This window comes from Molossus molossus, unplaced genomic scaffold (assembly GCF_014108415.1).
Source record: "Molossus molossus isolate mMolMol1 unplaced genomic scaffold, mMolMol1.p scaffold_m16_p_8, whole genome shotgun sequence".
Taxonomy (NCBI): domain Eukaryota; kingdom Metazoa; phylum Chordata; class Mammalia; order Chiroptera; family Molossidae; genus Molossus; species Molossus molossus.
The window spans coordinates 79,127,067-79,140,129 of record NW_023425402.1 but is presented as its reverse complement, the minus strand read 5'-3'; the positions used below and the strand labels follow the sequence as shown (position 1 = coordinate 79,140,129).

General features: G+C 40.1%; 1 protein-coding gene across 1 annotated transcript in view; it reads right to left on the bottom strand.

The window, feature by feature from the left end:
- NKAIN2 (sodium/potassium transporting ATPase interacting 2) overlaps positions 1–13,063 on the bottom strand; it is a 502,753-nt gene that overhangs the window by 15,456 nt on the left and 474,234 nt on the right. Inside the window, exon 6 of the mRNA XM_036247759.1 lies at positions 3,454–3,514. Coding sequence (XP_036103652.1) covers positions 3,454–3,514 — 61 coding nt within the window. The remainder of the gene's footprint in view (positions 1–3,453; positions 3,515–13,063) is intronic.

Sequence of the window (13,063 nt, the reverse complement as noted above, 5' to 3'; positions counted from 1 at the left end):
TAGAAGGAAGAGAAAGGACTGAAGGCCACAAGGAAAGCTCGGCATGGTTGGCAACAGCATGCACAGCGAGGAGCCCTACAGAGACAGCGCAGCAAGGGATGTCTGCTTTCCTGGAAAAAGCCTTTCTCCCTAAGACGCACGGCTGCTTTCATGAACAAATATATAAAAGTATGTCGCGATGGTTGCCCCACACAAGTAGGGTTCAAGGGTCAAGGCACATTCTCTGGATCAGGGTCCCAGCATTTTTTCTGGTGAGGAGCTACTCATCTGAAGGTAAATCACTCTGACCCACAGCAGGAGATGCTGACCATATACTCCTGCCTGGAGGCCATGAGCATGGAGCCCAGCAGGCCAGCAGCCTTGCAGCTGGACCCTCTTACCCACAGACGGCTGGGAGGCCAGTGAAGTTAGCCCAACACTGTGCCCCATTGGTACTTTCAAATATCCAGGAGCCGCATGGTGTGTGTGTGTGTGTGTGTGTGTGTGTGTGTGTGTGTGTGTGTGTGTGTTTGGATATGGGATGTTATGGACTGAATTGTGCACCCTCCCCCACATTTATATACTGAATCCCTTACCTCCCAAGTTATTGTATTTGGAAGTGAGGCCTTACCGAGGTCATTAAGGTTAAATGAGCCCATAAGTGTGGCGCCCTAATTCAATAGGTCTGGTGTCCTTATAAGAAGAAAAAGAGACACCAAGGTCATGTACACAAAGAAAGCTCACGTGAGGACAAAACAAGAAGTCAGTCACCTGGAAGTAAAGGAAAGAGGCTTTGGAAGAAACCAAGTCTGCCAACACCTTGATCTTGGACTTCTAGCCTTTTGAACTGTGGAAAAATACAATTCTGTTGGTTAAGTCACCCAGTTTGTGTATTTTGCTATTGCAGCCCCAGGTGACTAATGGGGGGGGGGCAGGAGTGTCCCATTTCCTGTCTGACATCTCTGCTCCCAGGGTGGTGGCTGTCTCCTGGGAGGCACAGCAGATGGCAGTGGTGTCCTGTGAGTCTGCACAGCCAGGCTGCCTGTCAGGCCGGGCTCTGGCTTAGATAATGAAAGGGTAAGAGATGTAAATAAACTTCAAGGTCCAGGCTCTTTCATAGGAAAGACTTTGCATTAAAATGTCTATATAAATATTAATCAAACTGGGCTCTAGAAAAGCAAGTGAGATACTGTTTAAAAGAAGGAATAGTGAAAACAAAATTCTCAGGCATGGGACCTGACTGCAATCTCACTCCCTCTAGTTCAATAATCATTTACTGCTACTTATTAATGTTTAGGTCTGAGTCGTTGCTCCTGGAGCCTGAACCCTCTCCATGGGTCCCAAAGGTCTCTGCCTCTGAGGCTCCCTGACACACTTGCTGCTGAGGTCTGAGGTGTCAAACTGAGCACATGGCTGGTCAGCTTCATATTACAAGAATACTTTAATCTTCCAGTTGCCATAATTGGGCTGTTATCTCAGCACAGGTACAGAACCCAGACTGCCCTCTGTTCCCCAAGAGGCTCTGAGGAGTGGAAATTAGCACCTTCTCCTGCACAGCACTCCTGTCAGGATGCTCGTTACAAATCCACAGCAGTAAGAACAGACACAGAGATCCATCCCTTCCCTGTTTACATAGGCATTTTCCCATGTACCAGGACTTTCTGAGAGATTGTGCATGCGTGCGTGCGTGTGTGCGTGTGACTTTCATCAAACCAGAATACTTTTAAAGGATCAAAATAATTTCCTTTGTGACATAATTACTAAAAATTAGACAGCAAATTTAAACCTTCTTTACCTTTGAGCATTGGAAGTCATGTGTTCTAGGCAGTGCCTAGGCATGAACATACAGACAGGTGACCAAGACTATGACAACACATGGAAATACCAACCAAATGCATTGTAGTCAACACTCTTAACAGGTCACCTCTGTGTGAATGACCACAAGTAAATGGACACAACTGGGCAGAGAACAGGTCTCCAGCAGGCTGTTTAGTCCGTGAAACTCTCAGGTAAGCCTCAGTCTACTTGGATATAAAAATTAAAAAGTAATTCATATCTTGTCCACTGAGCAAAAAGAATAAAATTATAAAATGTGCCAATGAGAAGTTGAATTAATAAAGGAAGATCAGGTATTGTGATCAAAGCACATTTAAAACATAAGCTTCATTTTAGAGTCTTTTGGAAAATAATTTATTAGGTGCTTGAAAGATAAACCTGATCTTCCAAAGGTATTTGGCTTTGGCCAAAACTTGACCTAGGGCAGAATTCCTTGAAATGAGTATTCTGGAATTTTATTTCTCTGGAATATTAAGATTTCTAATGAAAAGGCATTCTGTGTTCGGATGTTTGGGATATTACTATAGTTTTAATTTTTGTAAATTGATGCCTTAGCATCTACAAAATGACCACCAGCTGATTCCAAGTAAGCCTTCGCTCACCTAAAACATCTGGAGACTTTAGATAGCCCCATCCATATTCTCTAATAGTCACAGTGAACACAAATGTCATAAAATGCTACTTTCAAACTTTGCTTTCTAATGCTAAACCTGCTTAGCCTACCTTGCCCATTTCTTTAGATGGAAAAAAAAAACATGATAATGGTGTTTGCCACAGTCCTGCTCTCTGTCTCTGCCTTTGCCCTACCCTGGTGCTTTCTGCGTGGCTCTAGGCGGCATGAAGTGTTCTCCCCAGGAGACCGCGAGTATAATAAACTGCAAAACTATTTGCGGTTTCTCTATGTGATGTGCGTTTGGCCAGAATATACCTCACTCAGTATAATCTGGTTAAAGCAAAACTGTGGATTAAGAAATATTGAATACACTTCTTTATTGCAGGAGTCACAAAGATGTGAATGTGTAAATGCGCACTCGAAAGTTTCCGTGTCGCACCTATTTGGCTTTGGGATCTTTTTTGAGCAGTACATCTTGTGCAACCAGCATTCCTGGGACCCCCTCCGGGAGGCACTATTCTAGAGAGATACTGATCATCTGCCTGGGACACTTGCTTTCCTGAAGACAAACTTCATGTCTTAATCTGAAGTCAGTTCTTGTGAGAGTTTTCGGAACTATTGCAAATTGTCGATGGTTAAGGTTTGTGGTCCTGGGTAAAACTGATTAGTTATCAATACCTCTTACTAGTTTATCAAAAGAGAACACTCGAGTTAACCACATTTCGAAATCGCTTCCATCTCCAGTTTCCCATCTCTATTCCCTATTGGAATTGTTCCAGGAGGAACAGATCTTAAAAGTACTTTCCCATAAAAAAGAAATAAGTTTTCAAAACGAACCCTTCCTCAATGTTTCAACATCGTGAATATTTGTATGAAAACACTTTAGCCCTGTGGCTACCAAAGGCTTCTTGCCTGTTCTAATGATGTGTTGGGGGATAGTGTCTGGGAACCAGTAAGGCTAGGTAGGAGGCAGTAAAGAAGATGCTTTGAACTTGAAAGAAACAGAAGAGAGCTTTCATACTTACAGCTGTCCTCTTCTTCAGTTATACATTTCACAACATAGCAGGCGTAGACGAACCCTGCCAGCTGAAACAAAACAAAGACGCTTTAGACAGGCGGCAGCAACAGAACTAGAGCTCGCTGGGGAGTGACTTTTCAAAGGCAGGCCGTTTACGACTAGATTTAGGGTTCCAAAATGGTCCATCAGACTGCATCTTGACTCCAGTGTGGATTCTTGATTCAAGTGATGCTTATCTGCCTGATAAGTAAATATTTTCCTCTGACCTGCAATTATGTGTAAGATTTGCTAATTGCCAGGCAATCTAAAACAAGTTATTTTAGGTGCAGGAAAAGAAGAAAGAATTATGGCCTTTCATTAATGTAATAACATTTGCATTTGTGCCAATCAATGTACTTCTAATCTACTTACATTAACCAAGGACTATCATAAAAAATGTTTCCAGGGAAGAATATTAAGGAGATTCCACGGTAGGTTGCATGATACTTTATAAAGCAAAAAGAACTTTTATTTAGACCTGTGACAGGAACCAAGCATAGCAAGTATAATTAGGAGGACATGTGACAGAGAAGCATGAGGTAGACACCTGTCAGTAGTGAGTATCACAGTGCTTTAGATTCAGGATCACACACATCACATTGTCCTTTCTGAAACACACCACAGAAAGGTCCTTATGGTCAGGCAAGTCTTCACTTACTGAACTTGGTAAAGGAGCACAGAAAAGTTGTTTGACATCTATCTCCTCGGACTGAGTGGTTTTGCATTTCCTCATATCAGTATAATATTTATTTAGTCAAGTTGTGAGCAATGCTGGAAGGAAGCAAACTAATCTAATTCCTGATGAGTAGAAAAGTTGTTCCCTAAACTAATCCAGTTTGGGAGAATCTTTAAAAGTATGTCCTCAGAATGGTGATGAAGGTTATTCACGATTTCAGAAAGGCGTTGATCTGGCTGAGGACTCACCCCCAGGACTGCATTTGGTGTGGGGGAGGGAGCATTAGAGAACACCGTAGCTTCCATCAGGAGGCTGAGAAACGGGCTGCTGTGCTTGATAAGCCTAATGAAGTTCTTTTTATTAGCTGACAGCGCTCTTTCTGGGAGATGTGAGTGGAGCATTTTAAGTCAGAGAGGACCCTGATAGGTATGTAATGAGCACAGAACTATTTGGAGACAAAGGGGGGTCTAGTTAAAGGAAACTAGAATATCTCGAATCCGGGTTTGAGACAGATTCAAGCTCTCTTGCAGAGAATGGGGTGGGCTGAAACAGTGGCCATCCTGGCACAGACGCTGTGACCCTGCTCGGGGGAGGAAGGGGTGGGAGAGAGGACCAGCACAACATACTCTTCGGGGCTTCTGCTTTCAGATCCTGGATGGGAGGGAGGGTGTGCCCCCTGCTCTCCAAGCCCCAAAGGTAGTATCTGAATCAGTCTACATCATGGGCAGCTAAACAAGGATATTGCTGATGTTCTATTTAGCAGTGTCGGTTTTCTTTTTAAAAAATATCTTCAAAAAATCATCAAATCAGCGCCTTTGAATTATAGGTTGCTATTGGCAATAAAATAGTGATGGTAAGAACTATTTCCTTCTATAAAAGAATCATCAGGATCATTGTTTTTACAGGACATATTTTTCCAGTACATGTTACTATTAAAAACCAGCATCTCCCATTTGGTTCAAGTCAAGATTTTGACTTGACCAAACAAAATCATATGGTGATTTAGGTATTTTCAAGGGTACTGAAAAAATAGATTATACTAACACTTTTTAATCTTTCATCCACCAGGGCCCATAAAAATACTCTAATTATTGAGTGACCTGGTCCCATGGATACTCTGTTACTGGTACTTGGATATAACTATGGCTAGGTAAGGTGGCAGTGGTTTGATTAAATGCCCTGGGTATGTCTATAGCTCCTCTCCTTCCTCCACATGAAGCCCTTACCACCCATGGCTAAATGCTACAGATTTATTAATAATTTGTCTCTTATTTTCAGTTTTAAATACTTGTTACTTGCATGATCTATAAAGCAAATTTTGTTTTTACAAAAATCACAAATTATCTTTTGATTCTTACTGATCATTTCATTACTTTGAGAATAAAAATGTAGGTAAACAGCAGTGATAAATTCTGAGATTCAGGGCCAAAAGTTTAACCTTTTCATTACAATGTTACTAGATCCTACGTAAGTAACTGCACGACCCTACCAAAATGCAGGAGGCACTGTCCTCTGCTCACCAGAGACCTTTTAACTGTATTTGGTTGAATTCTTCAGCTATCAGTGGAGCTCCTTTGATAGAAAAGTAAAACCTGCTGTATTTCATCACAAAAGCTTGCTGATTGAGAGAATTTTAGCTTTTAAATTGGTCACCTCTAAATGCAAATGAAAATTTGTTTCCCTCAAATTGATCAAGATTCATAAACCCGTTATCTTCTAATTTTCCTACACCATATAAATTTCTAATGTAATTTATATTCCTTCATAGCAATTTATAAAACTTACCTAAAATAATTTCTAACAACTCTGAATGCCTCCTAGAACGCGCAAGTCTGCTAACTGCTACCTGAACTGCAAAGATGAATTAAGCCAGGGTTTCTCAACCTCAGCATCATTGACATTTTGGGTTAAACAATTCTTTTTGTGAATTGTTTACATCATAGGATATTTAGCTAGTAACATCCTACAATCAAGGCAGTTAACAATTGGGACAATCAGAAATGTCTGCAGTGCTCTGGCTGGTGTGGGTCAGTGGTTAGAGTGTGGCCCCCACACTGAAGAGTTGCAGGTTTGATTCTGGTCAAAGGCGTACACCTGGGTTGCAGGTTTGATTCCTGATCCTGGTCAGCACATGAGTAGGAGGAAACCAATCTATGTGTCTCTATCACATCGATGTTTTTTTTTTTTTCTTCTCTCTTTCCCTCCCTCCCACATTCTGAAGATCAATGAAAAAATACCTTTGGGTGGGGATTAACAATAGCAGCAAAAAAGTCAGCAGAAATTGCCATTATGTCCCTTAAGGGGCAAAATTGCCCCCAGTTAGAGCCAATGTTTTAGATACAATCCTATTTTAAAGGAAGTGGCAATCTTGCAGCAAGGATATACATGTCATTGTAATTTAAAGCAAATTAAGATAAATGTAAGAATGAAAAAATTGAATGTCTACTAAGTGGTTACTAAAAAAGTATGCTATTTTTCATGGAATACAAATCCTTCCTAATGTTATACTTAGCTCCCTTTCTAGCCTCATTTCCAACCACTGCTAGTCTCAAAATCGATGCCAGTAGTAAGCTGTTGGTAGTTTGCTAAAATCTGTTGGGTGGTTTTCCTCCTCTGTTCTTTAACTCATTAACCCATTCTGCCAACAAAGCATGTGAGTGCCCTACACCTCCTCCTCCTCTCCCTCCCTGTTCAGCCTTGCACCTTTGAGTAATTCTAACTCATTCTTTAAAACTGAATTAAAGTGCTGTCTCCCCCAAGAGCTGGCAATTCATTATCAGGGTAAGGTATAGACTGGCACTTCGGAGATAAAGCTGAAGAGACGGAAGGGCTTTAAGAGGGGAAAGAGAGGACATCTCCCAAGCAGAACTCAGAAAAGCTTTGGGAAGGTGTAAATTACTATCCAGGGAGGAGGAAATGGCCCCAGTTCGGTCGAGTTCGGGCAATGTGAAGGGAAATGATGGTGCCAAAGCAGAGAACAGTGACTTATGTTGTTATAGTAGATCTGAGACCTGGCATTAAAATACAATCATTTTATTTAGTTCCCTTTTTAAAGATGGCTAGAATAATAATGAAAGATACCAGTGATATTATACTAGGTAAACACACAATTATTACTTTGAACAACCCAAACTATTCCAATTGTGTTAGCCATTGGCATTCAAATAAGAGCTAAGCCTAAATCTGCTTATTTTTACCCATCTTTTCACCTTGATACATCTAATATGATTTGTTCACTTCTAATTCACCTGATAGGGAATTACATATTATCTTGATATCATTAAGATATGGCTGAAAGGAAATATGTTCTCTCTCTAAGTAAATCAGATTTAAATACTTAAAAAAAAATCTATAAACCGAATTATGATGGCATATCCCAGAAATTCATGTAGAAGCTAATAGATAAGAGGTAATTGAAGTCTATTGGTAAGTATTTAAAATGATTCAATTATAGTCATAGAAAGTTAATAACCATAGTGTCTAAAATTCTATCATTTATACTTCTATTTCCAGGAAGCTGGAATAAATATACTTTTCTATAACTCCCCCTCTATGTACAACTAAAACCCCTGGATATTATATATGTAACAAACATAGGAAGAATCTGAAAGGTGAGAAAGTAGGTTGGCTAGGAATCTTGGGACCTAAGGAAGTATATGGGAATGAGTACTCAATATTTTTCTTTTGTCACATATATACCAGTCTTGAGCGAAAGAAGTCCACAACCCAGAAACGCAAAAGGACACAGACAAAAAAAAAAAAAAGGCCCAACAAAAGCTTGCTCTCTCCAGATAAAGGACCAGGAAAAGGACAGCCTAGCAAGACAAAAAATTGTAAGATAATGATAGTTCTTCTTCAGTGAATACCATAGAAAAAATGTAGCCCACCTCTTAACCACAGCAGCCAGGGGCAGGGAGCCAAGACTTTCCTGCTGGCCAGGCTGTGGGGTCTGAGAAGTCTGGACTTCCAATCCTGCCAGGAAAGAGAAAGTCTTCCTCTCCAGCGTGAGTAGAGACCACACTGGGAATTTAGACATCTAGCCTTTAGACTTTCATAACATAATACCCCAAATGTCCACGTTTCAATTTAAAATTACTCATATCAATAAGAATGAGGTTCTGAAACTAAGTGAAAAAACAAAATCAATGGGAGCCAACAGATAACTGGATGATAGAGATGTTAGAATTATCTGGCAAATATTTTAAAGTAGGTATTGCAAAAAATCCTTTATCAAGCAATTATAAACATGCTTGAAATAAATGAAAAAATAGTCCAATCAAATAAATAGAAGATATAAAGAAGAACAAAATTGAAAATTTAGAACCGAAAAAATATATTAACCCAAAATAAAAAACAAAACAAAACTGCATAATGGAGGCAGCAGAGGACTTAGTGAACTTGAAAATAGAACAATAGAAATAACCCAATATGGACAAGAAAGAAAAAATACCTTGAAAAAAAGTTGACTATAGATAGTCAGGGATCTATGGGACTACAATAAAGCATCTAACATTTGTGTCATTGCAACCTTGGAAGCAAAGAGAGAGCAGTACTGAAAAAGCACTTGAAGAAATGAAAACTTTCTAAATTTGTCCAAGACCTAAACTAACATATTCAAAAAGTTTGATGAAGCCCAGGTGACTGAAATCCAAATACTATAAACCCAAAGAAATTAACACCAAGGCAATACATGATAGTCAAATTATAGAAAAGGAGAGAAAAAATCTTGAAAGTAGAAAGAGTAAAATATTCATATGTAGCTACTCTGAAAACAGTTTGGAGGTACCTTTAAAAACTAAACACACAACTACAAAAAGACCCAGAAATTGCACTCCTGATAATTTGTCCCAGAGATATGAAGACATGTTCACACAAAAATATGGACACTGACATTTATCAGTTTGTTCATAATAGCCACAAACTAGACACAACCCAATGTCTGTCAGTGGGTGAGTAATTAAACAGTGGTATACCCATATCATGAAATACTACTCAGCAAAAAAGGGAAGGAACTATTGATACATGCAACAACCTGCAAGCATTTCTGTAGAACTCTGCCGAGTGGAAAAAGGCAACCCCAAAAGCTTACGTACTGCATGATTCTATTTATCTAATCTTGAAATGAAAAAATTATAGAAATGAGGAACAGATTTGTGGTTGCCAGGAACTAAGAAGAGGAAGGGGATCACAGAGAAGTGGACATGGCCTTCAAAAGGCCACCCGAGGGATTCTTGTAGTGATTGAACTGTTCTGCACCGTGACTGCATCAATGCCAGTGTCTTGGCATTGATACTGTACTAATGTTTTGCAAGAGGTTTCCATTGGGGGAAACTGGGTAAAGAGTACCTGGGATCTCGCTGTATTATTTTATACAGTTGCTTCTGATCTACGATGATCTCAGATAAAAAGTTTAATTAAAAAATTATACACTTTAGGGCATTATTATTTAGGTTAGAAAATCTTTGTGTTATAATTTAAATTTTTCAAATAAATTTAAACATGTTTTTTTAAGTACAAAGACATTTTAATTCTGAGCCCTTAGACCAAATTGAAGTCCATAACAGTTTTGATGTTGATACAATATCTGATCATTATTCAACACTTTTTTGACTGGGGGTAGAAATTGGGACTGGTAAACACTATTTTTTTTTTTTTTTAAATCTGCAATCATCTCATTCTTAAATATATTAGTTCTATAATTCATTGAAATTAAATAATCTGTTTTTGTTCTGAATTCACAATTCAGATTCTATAAACCCATGCTTCTTGTAATATGAATTTGAACAGAAGGATATTATGCCCTCACTGAATATACTTTGAAATTGTAAATATCTCAGGTGCTTTTATGTCTTGTTCCATTTATATAATTTGACATTGCTTCAGCAAAGGATTACAATATGATTATATCAGTGTTATTAATGAAAATCTTTTCCATGAATTTTTTAATGAAGCTGGTAATTCATCGCTGGTGTCCACCAGGTGATGCTTTTCGCATACTATTCCACTGGCTGGACCTTTAGGGAGCATGCTGCAAGTTTTCTTTGCTACAAATAATCTAGGTGCAGGAATCATTATACAATAATTCATGGAGGATTTCCTTGCTATGAATAATCTAGGTGTAGGAATCATTCCACAATAACTCATGGAGGATTATCTTTAAAGCTATTGTGAATGTTCACAGCTTACTGAGTGAGAAAAGCTTTTCAGAGGATCAGAAACATATCTTAATACCAGCCTTTAGGTATTGCACCGCATCATCAAGCATGACTGTATTAAACACTTTTTAAATGATTAAATAAAAGTAGATGTACATACAAACTTGTATTATCTACTTAAGGCTGGGAAATGGACTGAACAAAGTGCCAACACTGACTTAAGCATAATTCCCATTATAAATTGGCTTTTGAAAACTGGTAGATTTTTTTCAGGACAAAGTTACCAAAAGTAACCTGAGTTCAAAAGAGTCTAATGTTTTGTAAAGTTGGCAGAGCAGAAGATATTCAGTCAGGGTGAAAGATAACTAATAAAAGTCAAATTTCATCATGGTTAATACCTTTCTCAGAGTTTAAATATCAGATTAACTTTAAAGACTGTATTGAGACTTCCGGTCAAGATGGCAGCATATGTAAATACCGTAGTTGCCTCCTCCCGCAACCACATCAAAATTACAACTAAACTACAGAACAACCATCATTCAGAACTACCTGAAATTGAGCTGATTGGAAGTCCTACAACTATGAAATTAAAGAAGATAACACATTGAGACTGGTAGGAGGGGCAGAGGCACAGAAGGGTTGGTTCCACACCCACATGTGGCGGATAAAAATCAGGAGGGATAACTTACCTGGGAAAGTCCTCCCCAAGGAACAAGGGGGTCCCAGTCCCACACCAGCCCTCCTCCCCCAATTCAGGGTTCCAGCGCCAGGAAGAGAAGTCTCCACAACTTCTGGCTGTAAAAACCAGCAGGAACTGAAGCTGAGGGAGGCTGAGGCTTCTGGAGGCCCAGGCAGCTCTTCTTAAAGGGCCCGCACATGGACTTACTGGAACTCACACCCTCTAGGCTCCAACGTGGAGGAGGCAGCTTAAAAGGCACCAGAGACATATGGGGGAGAAGTGAGTTGTTTGGCATCAGGGCGAGAGCTGGAGAGGCAGCTTTCTCCCAGACAGACGTGCTGGTGGAGGCTGTTGTTCCTTTGATGAGCCCTTCCCCCACAGGGCAGGCAGACAGCTGCCATATCTGGGACTCCAGCAACCTGGCTCACACTGTTTGCCCCGCCCTGGTGATTCCCTGAGGCCCCGCCCCACCAAACTTTCAGGCCAACTCAAGCTGTTTCCTGTGGAAATGGCCTGTCTTGACTCATGCTTTGGATTTTCCTAAAAATCTCTCAAACAAGCAGTATCTTGCCTCAGTGAGTCTTATACCTCTTGCTAAGTGGCGCCAGGTCCAGCACTAGCAGCAGCAGGCTTGCTTCACAGCTTGGCTTTGTCTGGGCACTTTCAAGCCCAGCACAAGAAGCAGCTATCTGCAGATCACTTTGCAGCTTATGCCTGATGGCCCTGGATAGAACACAGGCAGTGGCTTGTTCCTCCTAGGAGGCCCTAGAGCCAGCACACCCAGTGAACATTCAGACCACATTAAAGCACTATCACCCAACCACCTCCACAACTAACACCCTAAAAGGGTACACTCAGTGTGTACCAGAGACCTGCTGAAGTAAATCTTACTCGGTGTGGTGGGCCCTGGCATAGCTGATGCTCCAAGGTGGTCAGAGGTTGGTGGTCAGTGGTCACAGCCAGTCCTTGCAGCTGACCAGCCTGAGTAAATCCCTCCCATTGATGTGCCAACAGCAATTAAGATTCAGTTACAACTGAAAGGTCTACAGTCCTCATGGAGGGTATACCTCCAGTGCCCAGCTGGGGTGATCAGGGAGGCTGTGGCACTGGACCTAGAGGACACCTACTACAATAGGCCAACCTACCAAGCCTAGAAGACATAGCAGCTCTACCTAATACGTGGAAACAAACACAGGGAAGCAGTCAAAATGAGGAGACAAAGAAACATGTCCCAAATGAAGAATAGAACAACATTTCATGAAAAGAGCTAAACAAAATGGAAGCAATTTAACCAATGCAGAGTTCAAAACACTGGTTATAAGGATGTTCAAGAAATTTAGTGAGGACCTCAAGAGCTAATAAAGGGCCAGTCAAAAATGAAGGATGCACAGTCAGAAATGAAGGATGCACTAACTGAAATAAAGAATAATTAATAGGGAATCAATAGTCGAGTAGGTGAAACCAAGAAGCAATCCATCAATTTGGAATATTAGGAAGCAAAAAACACCCAATCAGAACAGCAAAAAGGAAAAAGAATTCCAAAAAAATGAGGATACTATAAGTAGCCTCTGGGACATCTTCAAAAATACCAACATTTGCATCATGGGGGTGCCAGAAGGAGAAGAAAGAGAACAAGAAATTGGAAATGTATCTGAAACAATAATGACAGAAAAATTCCCTAACTCGGTGAAGGAGAAAGACACACAGGTCCAGGAAGCACAAAGAATCTCAAACAAGCTGAATCCAAAGAGGCCCAGGTCAAGACACATCATAATTAAAGACAAAGAGAGAATCTTAAAAGCAGCAAGAGAAAAGCAGTTAGTTATCTACAAAGGAGCTCTCCTAAGACTGTAAGCTAATTTCTCAAAAGAAACTTTGCAGGCCAGAAGGGAGTGGCAAGAAATAAAGTGATAAAAAGCAAGGACCTACAACCAAGATTGCTTATCTAGTTCAACAGTACTGTCACAAGATGCATTCAGATTTGGAGGTAGGAGCCATAATGAGAGTCCTTAACTAAGACTGTTCAATGAAAACAACTGGCATTATGTTGTACACCTAAAACTAATAC